Source organism: Scyliorhinus canicula, chromosome 19 (genome assembly GCF_902713615.1).
Source record: "Scyliorhinus canicula chromosome 19, sScyCan1.1, whole genome shotgun sequence".
Lineage (NCBI taxonomy): Eukaryota > Metazoa > Chordata > Chondrichthyes > Carcharhiniformes > Scyliorhinidae > Scyliorhinus > Scyliorhinus canicula.
In genome coordinates this window covers 43,068,567-43,085,652 of record NC_052164.1, presented here as the reverse complement: position 1 = coordinate 43,085,652, position 17,086 = coordinate 43,068,567, and the positions used below count along the sequence as shown (strand labels likewise).

Here is a 17,086-nt window from a genome sequence, read left to right as displayed (position 1 = left end):
TGAACCATCAATGAGTGGCAGAGCATGCTCGAGGGACTGAATGCTTATTGATGTCCCTAGTGTTCTTATTAAACAAAATGGGTTGTAAAGAATAAAAGATAGAATGGAATACTGTCAAAATTGAATTGAGAGAAAATTGACAACCTGCTCTCCCAATGCAAGAAAATTAAGATTCAAACCATCATCACGTCCATTCCTTCTTTCTCAGGTTGTCAAAGCTGTGTAGTTTTTTTTAAAAATCCCCTCTGTAACTTTCAACTATTCTTCTTCCCGCAACCTACACAATTTCTCCCAATTAATTTAAAATTTATGCCACCACCTTTCCTACTTTATCCAGTCTGGCTGCTCTGCTGCGCAATGGGTCATGCCCTTTCATTTGGGCTGTTTTAATATTGAAAAATCGCAGGGCTGAAGCAACATGCCAGGAAATGATGGGCTGGAATTCTGTGCGCTTAGGTTACAAATGATCAAGGGTGAGCTGCTGCTCCAAATTGAAAAATAAACTACTGTCAGATACTTGTGTGTTTTCATGTGTTTGCACAGGACTGAAAGTAGGGCTTTGAAATTTTTCAACAGTTGGGACCATTTTCCCCAGGAGCCACTGGGGGTAACTTCATGAGAAGTGCCGAGATATTAGGAGTCATGAGCAGATTGTGGAGACTGAATGCAGAATCTGTGCATGAGACTGCAAGATCTGGTATTGTGCATGCACTGAGGGTGCTGCTGCTGTGCAATGCGAGAGGTCTAGACAAAATGGAGGAGTGAAACTGTTGGGAGTCAATGGCTGCCAGTTCCTCAAAACCCGTTATTTTGGCTGCCAATTCCTCTATTTTGGCAGTCTCCAGGAGATTAGAAGGAAATTGCAAGCCTCTGTCAGAGGAGGAATTCAGGCTTGCCACCTATTCCTATTTGCACCTTAAGGGAACATTTAATAGATTTGTCATGCTAATTTGACCTTCCAATCTGCATGCACCTTCTGTTACTTGTGCAATGCCAGTAAAATATTGTTTGCAATGGACAATTGATGGGGTGGCATAGTGGTTAGCATTGCTCCCTTACAGTGCCAGGGACCCGGGTTCAATTTCGGCCTTGGGCTACTGTCAGTGTGGAGTTTGCACATTCTCCCAGTGTCTGTGTGTATTTCCTCCAATGTTCCAGTTTCTTCATACAGTCCAAAAATGTGCAGGTAAGGTGGATTGCCATGCTCAATTGCATCTTAGTGTTGAAAAATAGGTGTAAATTAGATTGAGAGGTTAATGGGATAGGTCGGGGGAGTGAGCTTCGGTGAAGTATTCTTTCAGAGGGTCAGTGCAGACTCAAAGGGCCGAATGCCTCCTTCACTGTAGGAATTCTATGATGCCAATTGATTGCTGATGAACCTTATTGGCTACCTGTCGGGGCTGTCACGGCTCCGAAGACACATCTATGAATACATTGAGAAATTGGTACATCCTCTTTTTCTGTGATTTTCCCATCATGACCCTTTGTTTCTAATGAAAACTCTAAAGGGACTTCTGAGTTACGGGACGTTTTTGTTTTTTGATCTTCTCACTTTCATTTTTCCAATCTCCTCCTCTCTCAAATCTTATCCAATTACTTTATTTCCTTAAATAAAAGAAAAATGCTGGGGATCTAAAATAAAAACAGAATATGCTGGAAAAAATGGGCGCGATTCTTCTCAAATGCGGAGAGTCGTAAAGACTGCCGTGAAACCGGCCATGTTTCACGGCAGCCTCCGCGCCCCCTCCCGGGACCCGATTCACCCCCCCGGTCGGGGCTAGCATCGCGGCCTCGGAAAGAACGGCAGCGCGGGCTTAGCGAATGTTCGCTAAACCCGACCACCAAGACTCACGGCGGCTGACGCGCACGATGATGTCAACCGCGCATATGCGTCAAACCCGCGCATGCGCGGTCCGTCATGCCCCTCAGCCGCCCCGCGGACTGATCCTGCGGGGCGGCGGAGGGACAAAGAGTGCGCGGGAACCGGACTCGCTTCCCGCGATCGGTGGGCACCGATCGTGGGTCCATGCCACCCTTGGCACGGCCGTGGTGCGGCCGTGCCAATCGGTGGCATGGTTGTGCAGAACGGCACTTTGCGGCCATTTTCACGAACTGTGATAGCAGATGTGTTTAAATTCGTGAAAACGGCCGTAAAGGCCTGGGAAATCGGCCCATCGGATAGGGAAGAATCGCTGCTCGCCGTAAAAAAAACGGCGAGCAGCGATTCGTGTCGTGGGGCGGCCGTGGGGGGGGGGGGGGGGGGGGAGAATAGCGGGAGGTCGGGGAAAAATGTCGGGAAGGCCCTCCCGCTATTCTCCGACCCGTCGTGGGGGGCGGAGAAACGCGCCCAAAAGGTCTGACAGCATCTGTGGAGTGAGAAACAGATTTAACGTTTTGAGTCCATATGATTCTTCTTCGAAACTATGTAATCTCAACTAATTATCTCAGAAATGGAAATATTTTCAAAGCAATGTGCGATGGGATATTCAATACATCACTGCGGCTGTTTCAGAGGGACAAGTGTGTTTGCTATGAAGAAATACTTCCTGGAATCTAACCTTACTCTTGGCTTATCAGTTTTATTGGCACCCGTGGCCAGTCACATTCAATTCAAATAACCTATCTAGCTGGATTGAGTTCAATCCATTCAGCACTTAAAAGACCACCCCCTCTAAGGATCGCGAGGTGAATAATCTTAACTTTAGAGTCAATCACCAAAACATACAGCTCGAATAATTTGTTCTAAAAACATTAAAAATACGCGCAGACTTTGCCAATGGTGAAGGTGGAAAGTGTAAATGATGAGAAAATACTCAGGAAAAATAAACCACTGAGTCACACTGAACTCAGACCATTGAGTACATTTCAGTGGTATTCCTGAAAGACCTAAAAGGTGCGGCAGAAAACACAGGTGAGTCACTAGTGTCATTGTAATGATAATACACACCACAGGAAAAACATGATGTCGCTTTTTGCCTTTGTCTGCGAGCGGACACTGGTTGGATATAGTCACTACAGCTGTAACCACCATTTCCCCCTGATGAAGCTCATGTCATGTGCCAATTATTTATAATGCAGAATACAGATCTTCAACAGACCTACGTAGCACTCTCTAACATCTTTCTGTCCTGTGGTAATTTTGATGTGGAGATGCCGGTGTTGGACTGGGGTGAGCACAGTAAGAAGTCTTACAACACCAGGTTAAAGTCCAACATGTTTGTTTCAAACACTAGCTTTCAGAGCACTGCTCCTTCCTCAGGTCACCTGAGAGCTAGTGTTGAAACAAACATGTTGGACTTTAACTTGGTGTTGTAAGACTTCTTACTGTGGTAATTTGACACTGGTAACTCTGGGTGATTCATAAAATCCGGTGGTGCAGGGAAAGTACATCCTTTTAGTCTTGAAATGACATTTTAAATTTTAGACTAACAGAACTGTGATAATCTGGTGAGTTTTCACTGACTCAGGAAGATTAAATCATCGGCCATGTGAAAGACTGAAACTCAAAGCAGTGCTATTACTGGAATTATCACAATTATATACTGTACTCCAAGGGCACAGTGCTTCAGACAGAAACTTCATGTGCTTCAAATAGAAACTGCTTTTGTGCAGTGTTTGCATTTTTAGAAACTACAGTTAAAGAAACAAAATTAAGCTTACTTAGCTACATAGGGAAAACAAAGTACTAAAGACTACATTGTGTTTAGGTATAAAGCACTGCTTTCAAAGATTTGAGATGCGAAAGGCAAAACGCTCCTTGGTACTTTAGTTCAATACTTTGCACTTAGATTTTCACCCATAGTCTCTCACTTGCAAAGTTGTCCATCTTGTCCTTGGCACCAAATGGAGGAATTAGGCGGAGGAATCTCCACAGTCAAGGAATATAGTACACAAGGGCAGGAGTAGGCCATTTGGTCCTTTGAGCTTGCTCCATCATTCAATAAGATCATGGATGATCTTGTTGTGGTCTCAGTTCCATTTTCATGTTTCATAACTCTTTGACTTCCTTCTATAACAGAAATTTACCTAAAGCAGCTCTGCATAAATTTCAAGACCCAGCCTCCACTACCTTTTGGGAAAGAAAATTCCGCACTCTAATAACCCACTGAGAGAAAACATTTCTCCTCACCTTGGTCTTAAAAGGGAGATCTCTTATTCTTAAATGATGTGCCCGAGTTCTAGTTTCCTGGTCAGGAGGAAACATACTCCTGGCATCCAGTCGATCCAGTTCCATCAAGACCTTAATACCGGGATTCTCCGAGCTCGTGACGGGTCGGAGAATTTGCGGGAGCATGGGAAATTCCCGCCGCGCTGCTTCGGTTGGGGGCCGCTGAAATAGGCCCCCGCGGCAATTCTCCACAGGCAATGGGTCAAACTCCCGCTGGCATGGTTCAAACCTGGTACCACCCAGCAGGAGCTCGGACCCGCGGCCGCTGTGGACGTCCTGGTGGCGAGGGGGGGGGGGGGGGGGGGGGGGGGGAGAATCTGACTCCGAGGGAGGCCTTCACGGGATCCAGGCCCGCGATTGGGGGCTTCCGATCGCCGGGCGGCCTCAATCTGGAGGGGGCCTACCTCCTTAGTGCAGGCCTGCCGCAGAGGCAGTAACCACACGCATGCACCTGCACCAAGACGGCCGTCGTGCGCATGCACAGACATGCGCCGGCCGTGGCTCCCATGCGGGGAACCATGCCGGCCGTGCAGAGCCGCCTTTCAGCACCGGAACAGCGGTCAGCACTCCGGTGCCGTGCTAGCCCCCTAAAATACGGTGAATTGCTGGGCTAGGAGACCCGTGGACGCCGGCGTACACCACTCCGGTGTTTATGCTGGCGTCAACACTTGGCTGGGATTTCGGAGAATCCCGGCCTGCATGTTTCAGTAAGTTCACCTCTCATCATTCTAAACTCCAATGGGTATACGCCCAACCTATTCAACATTTCTTCATCAGAAAAGGCCTTCATCCAAGGAATAAATCAAGAATACAAATGTAGGCAAAGTCATTTTGGGTCACAATTACATGTTCCAGTTTTTAGTTCATAGGAATATCGGAGTACCCCATTAAGCTTGATTAATCAGTATGATTGATAATTTACACTAATTTGCTTAATTCCCCTTACCAACAAATATTGAACATTTCAATGTGTCCAACATCAGCAGGCACGCGGGACAGAGTATTCCAGGTTTCCATTAAGCATTGTGAAAATGCATTTTGATTTCACTCCTCAATGATTGTACTCAAATTTGAAGATTAAGCCCTCTTGGATTCCCACACCAGAGGGAATGGTTTTTCTTTAGTTATCCTACAACCCTTAAATACTTGGAAGTACTTGGTTTAGAACATTCCACAACTGTTTAAACTGAAGTCAAGTTGATGCTATCTGTCACCATTATTTAACCCGTTAAACGCTATCGAATCTGTGCTGTGCCCAGTCTAATACACGTTCTCTTGAGTATGCGTGTCCCAACTGAACAATGTACACAAAATTGGATCAGCAACTGAACCATTATTTCTTGAAGTCCAACCTCCTTGTGTTAAAGGTTAACATTTGTGTGATTGAGTTCTTTGATGAAGCATTGGAGAGGAATGTTGAAGCTGGTGTGGCTGAAATGGTGTTAAGTGCCACCTTATGTACGTTTAAGGAAATTTAAAACTCATGGGATCAAGTGGACATTGACAATATCACTTGAAATTGGCCAAGAGTCACAAAGCAGAGAATAGTGGTGAAAGGCTGCTTTTGACATGGTGGCGAGTGGGGCGGGGAAGAGTATACGGTGGTTATCCATGAAGGCCCCAACTTCTCAACCTTGCCCCTCGTCTTGAGGTGCGGTGACCCTCAGATTAAATCACCACCAGTAAGCTCTCTTTCAAAAGGGGAGAGCAAACTATGGTCCTCAGAGACTGTGGTGACTTTCAAAAATACAGCAGTGGCTTTCAGGTGCCTGGATTTTTAAAATGTAAATTAATAATCTGAATTTGCATCTACAGAGCATAATTTCAAAATTTGCAAATGACAGAAATATAGCAAATAGGGAGGGGTACCAATAGATTTCAGGAGCACATCGACTGGTGAGACAAGCAGACACATGACAGGTAACATTTGATGCAGGGAAATATGAAGTGCTGTATTTTGTTAAGAATGAGTAGAGGCAACGTTAACTATACAACTAAATTATACAACTTTAAAGGCTATGTAACAACAAAGACACTTGGGGGTGTACATACACAAATATTTGAAAGGACAAACTAAAACTACTTTTTGAAAAAATCATGTGAGGTCTTGGCTTTAGCAACAGAGTATTAAGTTAAGTTAAACCTTTATAAACCATTGTTTAGGTACCAATTGGAGTATTTAATCGAGCTCTGGGCACCATACTCTGGAAAAGACATCAAGACCTTCAGAGACGTGGCAGTACAGAATGACTAGAATGGTACAGGGTTGAGCAATCGAAGTTATATGCAGAGACTAGAGAAGCCTGGTTGGTTTCCTTAGGACAGGGGAGGTTAAATAAAGATTTAACAGAGATGCTGACAGCTACTGGTAGGGCAAATAAAGTGGTAGAGGTGCTGGTAACCAGAGGACACAATTTCGGATAATTGAAAAAATAAATCAAGGGGAGAGGAGGAGAATTTTTCTTTAATGGTTATAATCTAGAATGCACTGCCTGATGGGGTAGAAGATGCAAGATCTATAGCAACTTTTAAAAGGTGATTTTATATATACTTGAACAGTTTGCATGATTATGGGAAAAGGGCAAAGGAATGAGAATAATTAGATTGCTCAGTCACAGTGTGATGGACAAATGACCACCTTCTATGAAAACTAAAAGAAAGGCTGAAAATTTATAGGAACACATACATACATATAAACATGCATAGAATATGAAGAAGATGGAGTCGGGGCGGATCCTTGGAGGTTTCTGCATCCACGGGGAATAGGGAATATTCAATCTTTTCGCTGGAGCATAATGTGTATTCCAGGATCAACTTTTTTTTACCATGGGGAAGGCGTTGTTGTCAGTGGTGAAGAAGGCGGAATGTTCAGCGATTGCCATCTCGGACCATGCTCAGCATTTTGTGGATGTGGTACTGCAGAAGAGATCGGCACAGAGGCTTCGCGTGGAGGTTGGATGTGGGGCTGCTGGTGGACCCAAATCTTTGTGCAAAGGTGGGAAAGGTGTATGAAGATTATGTGGGGTTCAAATGAATGGGGAGGTTTCGCCATCAGTAATTTGGGAGACACAGAAGGCGGTGGTAAAGGGTGAAATTGTCTTGTTTAAGGCTCAGGTGGACAGGGAGGCAAGAGAGGGGTGGTAGTGGTAGGTAGAGGAAATCTTGGAAGTAGATGACAAGTTTGCAGAGGATCCTACCCTGGATCTTCTGGAACGGAGAAAGGAACTACAGGCAAGGTTTCACCTTCTGTCCCCAGGCAAGGCGGTTCGGCAGTTAAGGCAGGTGAAGGAGGTTGTATATGAGTATGGGAGAAGGCCAGCTCTGCTGGCAGGTGGTTACAAAAGAGATTGTTTGGGTCCAGAATAGGACAGGGGAGTTGGTGGGGGCACCGGAGCAGGTGAACACGGTATTTGAGGAGTTTTATAAAATGTTTTATAGGTCGAAGCCCCCCGAGGATGAGTCGGAGAGGAGGGATATTTTGGGGTGGGCTGGAGTGTCCTCATAGGAGAGAAGAGAGTAGGGTTGGAAGAGCCAGTGGGGATGGAAGAGGTTCGGGCGGTGATAGAGAAGATGCAGACTGGCAAGACACTGGGGCCAGATGGGTTCCCGGTGGAGTTTTCTAAAAGATATATGGATACGTTGGCGCCGCTGTTGGAGTTGTTTGAGGATGCGGTGTTTAAGGGGACACTGCCAGAGATGATGGGACAGGCATCCATTTTGTTGCTGTTAAAGAAGGATAAGGACCCGGTGGAGTGTGAGTAGTCCAATATCCCTGCTAAATGTGGATGACAAGATTCTGGCCACGGTGTTGGCACTTAGGTTGGAAGAGTGCCTCCCAAGGTGATTGGGGAGGATCAGATATGGTTCGGAAAGCACAAGCAGTTCTCTTCGAAAGTGCGGCATCTGTTGAATATGGTGTTCTCTCCGACAGAAGGAAGGGAGTCGGAGGTGATGGCGGTGTTCGATGTGGAGAAGGCGTTTGATCATGTGAAGTTATGCGGTGTTGGAGAGGTTTCGGATTGGGCCTAAGTTTGTGGTGTGTGTTAAATTGTTACATAGAGAATCGAAGGCCAGAAGTCGGGGTACTTTCAGTTACATATGGGAACGAGAGATGGGTGCCCCATGTCCCCACCTGTTTCCACTGGCGATAGAGCCTGTGGTGAATGTAACATGGTAATTCACACTGTATCTTTGTAAGCGCAGTAGCGTTATCCGACCACTAGGGGGAGTAGCTCTGGGAATGCTCAGGAGCTTGTACAGGGCTCCACCCTTGGCTCCGCCCATGACTCCTCCCCCTTGTGCTGCTGTATAAATACCCTTGTCCAGAGTCAGCCTGCAGTTCACCGAGAGTTCATCAACGGGTAACAGGCTGGCTCTGTAGTAAGTAGATTAAAGCCTGTATTCATATCGGAAAACACGTGTCTGGTGAATTGATGGTTCCATCAGAGCCCTTGGCCATAAGTCTGAGGAATGGAAGGGGATAGTGAGGGGGAGGGGGAGTGGAACATAGGGTGTCTCTGTATGCTGATGGTCTGTTGTTATACATCAACACGGATTCTTCGGTGGGGGATATTATGGGACTGCTTAGATTTGGGACCTTTTCAGGTTATAAATTGAATCTGAAAAAAAGTGTGTGTTTTTTGTTGTCTTCTCCAGGGACAGGGGTTTTAGAGGGTTGCAGATTCGGGCGGCAATTACCCATTTTAGTTATTTGGGAGTACAAGTGGATCAGGATAGGGCCCGGCCCTGGAAGTTGAATTTGATGAATTTGGTGGGCAGGGTCAAGGCGGATTTACTGAGATGAGACAGCCTTCTCCTATTGTTGTCAGGTCAAGTGCAGGCGATTATAAACGATGAATATTTTGCTGTGGTTTTTATTTTTATTTCAATGCCTAAGGGTGTTTTTGGTCAAAAACATTTTTACGGCGGTGGAATGGCTGATTTGGTAATTTGTGTGGGCAGGTGAGGTAGCAGGGATTAAGAAGATGGTGTTTCAGAAAGGGAGGGGATCTGGCCCTTCCAAACCTGTTGTATTATTGTTGGGTGTTGAATGATGAGAAGGTGCAGGATTGGGGCAGGCAGCCGGAGGCTTTGTGGGTGAAGATGGAGGCAGGATCTTGTAAGGGGTCAAAGTTCCAGGCGCTGGTAACAGCGCCGCTTCAGTTTCCCCAAGGGAAATATTCATGGAATCCAGTGGTGGTGGCCACGTTGAAGATCTGGAGGCAATATCAGCTGCACTTTAAGTTAGGGGTGGGGTCTACGTAGATGCTGATCCAAGGCAATCATGCCTTTCAATTGGATGACGGGGCTGTTGCTGTCAGGGCTGACGTTGCGATATTGTGTGAAAGTAAATACAGCATTAGGCTAGCAATGAAGCAAATCCATTATTGGATTAGCAGATGCAGGTGGTTCAAACAAAGGCATTAGTTAAAGGATTTCTTTTGCAATAGATAAGCCAGCACTTTAAGTCTTTGTGATGACTGAATAGGCTTTTCTCGAAGTAAATGATGTATAGCTGGCATGACTGCCTAGGTGTCCACAGCTTTCTCTGATTGAGGCATAGTACAATTGGGTCTAAGGATGGATTTGTACTCATTATTATGTAATACAAACATATCAAAACACACTACAACTAACCACATATTACACCCAATTGGTACATGGGGTTGTCTGCTTTCTTCTAGTCAGCAGTGAACAGATGGAGGAAGTGTTGTGCTGCCATGGGGGTCCACCCAATAAGAGGCTTTTTTAAAAATATAATTACATAATTCTTCCAAATCATTATGCTTACAGAGTTTGAACTGAGTCAACAGGATCAGCCCATGGTTAGCACAACAGGTCTTGTAATTTTATCTTAAAAGGTTCAGCCATGTCAGGATCGGAGATTGTGACCAGGATTTACGTGGAATCCAGCTGAGTTGACCGAGATAAGGGTGCCGGGTAGTCAGCCTGCACATTACTGTCTCCATTGTCGGGGTGGGCATTTCAAGCCACCCCTGCATCCCAGATGTTTTGAAAGAGTCAGGCCCATTCTGACATAGTTCACGGCACCTCAGAGGATTTGTAAACCACAGGAATCCTAGTCTCGAGTCGGCAATGAGAAAGAGAAGTCATCCAACATTTCCTTTGAAATATATTGCCCCTCTCAACTTCTCAGAAAGCTGTCAATCACTCACAGCCATTGATAGTTTGAATTTCAATAACCTTTTATCCACTTCAGACCTTTTAATTGTGTATAAATAAACACACTGGCATTGAAAAAACAAACAATAACTTAGAACAAGAGATGTCAATCAAAAAGAACATGCAACTGCTATTTTTACATTGGGCCATAACTTCCACCGAGTGGCATAAAAGTCATGGTCCGCTGGAATTACAACAGTGTAAAGTGCACCTAGCTGCCCTGAAAAACCTTGTTTTAACCTATGCTGGCTAGAGCTACTTGCAGTGGGTGTTGGTGTGTGTGTGTGTGTGTGTGGGGGGGGGGGGGGGGGGGGGGGGGAGAAGAGGATGTTATGATTCTGCCCTAATATCTTGTATGTGACTTGGTGTCAAATCTTCTTTGAAAATGCTCCTGGGAAGTGTGTCAAGATGTTTCACTAAACTAAAGGTGCTATATAAATGTACGTTGTTGCTGCTGCATTATGTAACAGCAAGTAGATGACATCAGGGATTTAAGCAGTCCACCTTTTTTGGTCTAACTGACTCACCATTGCATGCAATGAAATGAATCGGGTTCCATCCTCTTTTTAAAAATAAATTTAGAGTACCCAATTATTTTATTTCAAATTAAGGGACAGTTCAGCATGACCAATCCACATACCCTGCGCATCATTTGGGCTGTGGGAGCGAGACCCACGCAGACACGGGGAGAATGTGCCATCGCCACACAGACAATGACCCGGAGCCGGGATCAAATCTGGGTCCTCAGCGCCATAGACAGCAATGCTAACCATTGTGCCACCGTGCCACCTCTTTAATGTACTTGGGAGTGCTACCAATATCTAAATCTTGATCTGCAAATATTTGTTAACAATCACTGTTATTTAATATGAACACAACCTGATAAAAGTAAAGACAATCTTCACTGCATTGAATAGCTAACTTCATAGTGATTTGCTGAATAAAAACAGTAGTTAGAATTCGATGTCAATGGTATGTGGAAGAGCTGATTCCCTATAATATGAAGAGGATTTTGTTTTTGGACTGGAGTCATAAAATCGTAGACTCCTCTGTGAGAACTGAAGATTTGAGGCCATGGTGATCTATTACAAGCAGAAACTGCGGCAGGCGCAATACCTAGGGGAACTTGTATATAGTGATGTACTCATTAACCAAATCATAACTCTGAAGGAAGAAAGAAGGCTTGTGCATTAAGTTTGCTTTGCATGCATGCACAGAACCTCAAGTGTATGTTTTCTTGGCATACATATGTTTCAATTTGCTATCCATACCAACTTCAAGTCCCAAAAGAATAAGAAAATTCTTTTGGGGCCTCACGGTAGCATGGTGGTTAGCATCAATGCTTCACAGCTGCAGGGTCCCAGGTTCGATTCCCGGCTGGGTCGCTGTCTGTGTGGAGTCTGCACGTCCTCCCCGTGTGTGCGTGGGTTTCCTCCGGGTGCTCCGGTTTCCTCCCACAGTCCAAAGATGTGCGGGTTAGGTGGATTGGCCATGCTAAATTGCCCGTAGTGTAAGGTTAATGGGGGGATTGTTGGGTTACGGGTATACGGGTTACGTGGGTTTAAGTAGGGTGATCATTGCTCGGCACAACATCGAGGGCCGAAGGGCCTGTTCTGTGCTGTACTGTTCTATGTAACTATTCTATGTAAAACCGTGTATTGTGAGAAATCTCCAAACCCCAAAACTTGTTTTGTTTTTATATTTTATGGGTCAGTTTAGAATTAATAATTTAAAACTGACAGGAAATTGACCTTATTGAAACAGCATGCATTTTTAAAAATGGGGTTAAAACAGCGCAACACACTAGTGCATTAATGCACTGTATCCCAGACAGCTAGAATTTTGGTAAATTGCTGCGTGCCATAGGTGCAGAAAAATTCTAAGCTTCGATAATTATGTTGGACCATGCAAAGTTTGGAAGGAGAGAATGGGTCCATTAATTGTGCCTATGGTAATCATCACTCAGTGCCAGTGTACAATTTCCCACTTTAACGCACAGAGATACCACAACTCTGCTAACCTTCTGAAGTGATTGGCCACAACACCCACGAGCTCGCCGATGCGGTTCTCATTAGCCGGCTGCATTTTATCAAGGCACACAATGAGGTCTTTATTGTCCTTGGTATGGAACACCACAAGTTGATCTTTTCCTGTTGATACGCTCACTCCAGTAACCTGCAGGAGGGGAGAAAAGATACAATACTGTCAGCAATAGTTGTGTTTGGGGACAAATGCTTAGTGCTATTTCAGAAATTGACAATTAATGATATGATTTTACTGCACAAAGGGATCTAACCTATAGTGTCTGTGCTAGCTGTTTAAAACACCAATCCATACTTCCGGTGGCGGCCATGGTGCGAGCGGTCGAACATTTGGCAGCTCCCGCTTGAGGCTGTTTCTTCGGACCTTTTCCCCATTTGTTGGGTGGATGTTTTGTTCAGAAAAATGTGCAGGGCTGCCTGGAGAAATGTTTGACTCCACTGGTGGGGCTGATGGGGGAAACTTGTATATGGCGATGTAATGACCAGAAGTGTGTTGAGAAGAAGGGAGAATCTTCATGCACCAGAGGTCATGATGGCGGAGGGTAAAGGGTCTGCCTTGCCTACCCAGTGGTCGACGGAGCAACTGGTGGACTTTTTAAAATGAGAAGTTTAGCCGGCAGAGGAGTGAGGTCCAGGAGGACCGAGCCACGGTGGCGGAACGATTTAAAAGCAGAAGTTGACAACGTGAAGCAGAGACTGGAGTCCCAAGGCCAGGCTATTCTGAAAGTGGAGGAGGCGGTGGGGGAGCACGAGGATCAGCCCGCATCATTGGTGGCTGAAATAAGTGCGATGCGAGAGACGTAGAAGCGGTTAAAGGAGAAGTTGGAGGACCTGGGAAATTGCTCCCAGAGACAGAATTTAAAAATCGGAAGGATGCCCGAAGGCATTGAGGGAGCGGACTCTGGCACATACGTAGCCAAGATGCTGGAGAAATTAATCGGGGAGGGGCCTTTGAACGGCCTCTGGAGGTTGACCGAGCGCACAGGGCACTGATGAGGAAGCCGCTGGCGAATGAACTGCCGATGGTGGTGTGTCTTCACCAGTTGCTGGACAAGGTGAAGATATTGAGATTGGCGAGGCAGAAGAGGCAATGCACCTGGAAGGGGAGTGAGCTTCGGGTATACCAAGACCTGGGCGCAGACCTGGTGAAAAGGAGAGCTGGGTTTAATCGGTGAAGGTAGCCCTTGTTAAAAAGGGGGTGAAGTTTGTGATGTTGTACCCAGCTTGCCTTTAGGTGACGTTTAATAACCGAGAACATTATTTTGGAACACCAGAGAAGGGAATGGATTTTATAAGGGACAATGGACTGGCAGGAGGAGGCCATTGAACAGTGGAGGAAGTGTGAGGAGATGGGTGCTTTTACTGCCCATTTTTTCTTGTGTATTTTGTCTCATTTGTTGGAGAACATATCTCCTACGAGATGTTTTGTTGCGTTGAGGGCGAGTGCACCTTTTTTCTTGTTTCATTCTTGTTTGAGGTGAGGGAGCTGGGGGGGGGGGGATGGGGGCGGATGAAATCAGTGGGCAAGTAGGAGGCTCAGGTGCCTTGGGCTAGCTGGATGGCGGGCTAGCTGGATGGCAGTCTAGCTGGATGCCAGGCTAGCTGGATGGGCTAGTTAACAGGAGCGTAGTGGGGGGGGGGGGGGGGGGGGGGGGGGGGGGGTGATCAGGTGGTTAGTGAAGCAGGGGGTGATGGGGTTGCTGTTTTGCTCAGGGGAAGGGGTGGGGCGAGGGTGGGCTGCTGACAAAGGTGTTGTCGCTGTGGTGAAGCATGGGAGGGAGTGGTGACGGTGGACAACCGAGGGTGGGCCTGGAGGGTCACAGTCACGTGTTTTCACGCACCTGAAGAGCACGAAGGCAGTCGTAGCCTTTTTACGTGAAACACACTTGAAGATCGGGGACCAGACAAGGCTAAGGAAAGAGTGGGTAGGGCAAGTCTTCCATTCGGGAGTAGACATGAAGACATGGGCAGCGATGGTGCTTTAAATAAACGGGTGGCATTTGAGGTGAGGAATATAGTAGCAGATTTGGGGGGGAAGGTTCGTGATGGTGAGTGGGAAGCTAGAGAGGATGTCAGTGGTCCTGGTAAATTGTTTATGCCCCAAATTGGGACAATGTGGAGTTTATGAGACAAGTGCTGGGGAGGATTTCGGACCTGGTCTCGCCCCGATTGATTATGGGGGGGAACTTTAACATGGTCATTGATCCAGGGTTGGACCGGTCGAACCCGATGTCAAGAGAGGGTGCCGGCGGTGGCAATGGAGCAGAAGGGTTCATAGAGCAAATGGGGGGAGGGGGGATTGAACCCGTGGAGGTTTGGGAGGCCGAGGGCGAAGGAGTTTTCGCACTTCTCCTATGTGCACATGGTACTCCCGGATTGTTTTTTTTGTGGTGGGCAAAATGTTGCTGGCGGAGGTGGTCGACTCGGGGTACTCGCTGATCGTGGTTTCAGACCACACACCGCATGGGGTGGACTTGGAAGTGGATTGGGGGGGCCCAGCGCCCACAGTGGAGGCTGGACATAGGGCTGTTGCGGATCAGGATGTGTATGAGCGGGTGAGGGCCACCATCTGGGGGTATGTGGAACTAAATGATACAGGTGAGGTCTCGGTCGACATGCTGTGGGAGGCGCTCAAGGCAGTGGTTAGGGGGGAGTTCATATCAGTCCGGGCACAGAGGAGGAAGGAGGAGCGCACAGAGCTGGCAAGGTTGGTGGACAACATTCTGCGGATGAACGGAAGTAGTCGGAGGCCCCAGAGGCAGGATTGTTTTTTTAAATAAATTTAGAGCACCCAATTATTATTTTTTTCCAATTAAGGGGCAATTTAGCGTGACCAACCCACCTAACCTGCGCATCTTTGGGTTGTGGGGGTGAAACCCATGCAGACATGGGGAGAATGTGCAAACTCCACACGGACAGTGACCCAGGGCCGGGATTCGAACCCAGGTCCTCAGCGCTGCAGTCCCACTGCTAACCCCTGCGCCACATGAGAGGCAGGATTGTTGAAGGAGAGGCAGAAGCTTCAGATGAAGTTTGGTCTGGTATCTACGGGGAAGGCAGTAGGGCATTTTCAGAGGGCGAGAGGGACAGTGTATGAGTACGGGGAGAAGGCTCATAGGATGCTGGCCACAAACACAGGAAGCAGGAGGCGGCAAGGAAGATTGGAAGGGTGAAGGACAGAATGGGTAGAGTGGTACTGGACCCGGTGGGGGTGAATGGGTATTTGAGTTTTACAGAAGGTTTTATGAACCAAAGCCAGATGGCTTCCCGGTAGAATTTTATTAAATGCTTTTGGGAGACCTGGGGCCCCTGTTGGTAAGGACACTTAATGATGCGAGGGAGGAGGTGGAGTTCCTCCCCACATTATCGCAGGCCTCAATATCTTTTAATTTTGTATTTAAATTTAGAGTACACAATTCATTTTTCCCAATTGAGAGCAATTTTAGCGTGGTCAATCCACCTACCCTACACATCTTTGGATTGTGGGGGAAAATCCTGCGTGGACAGTGACCCAGAGCTGGGATCGAACCTGGGACCTCGGTGCTGTGAGGCAGCAGTGCTAACCACTGCGTCACTGTGCTGCCCTCACTATCTTTAATTTTGAAGAAGGATAAGTACACGGTGCATTGTGGGTCCTACTGCCCGATATCACTGCTGAATGTAGATACTGTGATGTTCTTTGCTTTGCAGATGATGATGGCTTTGAAGTGCAGTGACTTACAAAGAACATCAAGCTATGTTTCAAACAAAGCTTATTTATTATGAAAATGAAATGAAAATCGCTTATTGTCATGAGTGGGCTTCAAATGAAGTTACTGTGAAAAGCCCCTAGTCGCCACATTCCGGCGCCTGTTCGGGGAGGCTGGAATTGAACCGTGCTGCTGGCCTGCCTTGGTCTGCTTTAAAAGCCAGCGATTAGCCCAGTGTGCTAACACTACAACTAAACGAGATTCGAACTTACTAAGATTGAAATATTACAAAATATACCACGGCTATTATTCGATCTACAGAGGTTCTGGAAACACAACTACTCTCTATCCCGCCTAATCACCTACGCCCTGAATCAAGGTATCGCGTGATTCACGTGTGTCCTCTTGAACACCATCTAGTGGTTGGAAGGATTCACATAAAATTGTTAACCCTTCATTTACCATACAATATACATATTGTCACAGATGCCAAGCCTTTGGCAAAGATCCTGACCTCGCAGATTGAGGACTGTGTGTTGGGTGTTATAGGAGAAGAACAGACGGGGTTAGTAAAGAGAAGGCATCTGTCAGCTAATGTTAGGTGTCTGTTGAACGTTATAATGATGGGAAGGACAGAATGTGGAGGTGGTGATCGCTATGGATGCAGAGAAAGCCCTTGATCGGGTAGAATGGGAATATTTGTGGGACGTACTTTGGTGGTTCGGATTCGGGCAGGGGTTTGTGGATTGGGTTTGTTGTATCGGGCGCCAAAAGTGAGTGTAAGGATGAACCAGATGAGTTTGGGGTATTTTAGGCTCCACCGTGGGATGAGGCAGGGATGCCCACTCTCGTCATTGCTCTTTGCCTTGGCGATAGAGGCACTGGCAATAGCACTTAAGCGTCAAGGGGTTGGAAAGGGATAGTGCGGGGACAGGGGGGTGGAGCACAGGGTCTCGCTATATGCGTACAATCTGTTGCTTTCCATATCGGACCCATTGGAAAGT

The 17,086-nt window shown here is 46.6% G+C and overlaps 1 protein-coding gene across 2 annotated transcripts in view; it reads right to left on the bottom strand.

Annotated features, from left to right (window-relative positions):
• myo1d (myosin 1D) overlaps positions 1–17,086 on the bottom strand; it is a 711,487-nt gene that overhangs the window by 162,155 nt on the left and 532,246 nt on the right. For both annotated transcript variants that reach the window (XM_038778976.1, XM_038778977.1), the window contains exon 21: positions 12,372–12,526. In XM_038778976.1, the coding sequence (XP_038634904.1) occupies positions 12,372–12,526 (155 nt within the window). The remainder of the gene's footprint in view (positions 1–12,371; positions 12,527–17,086) is intronic.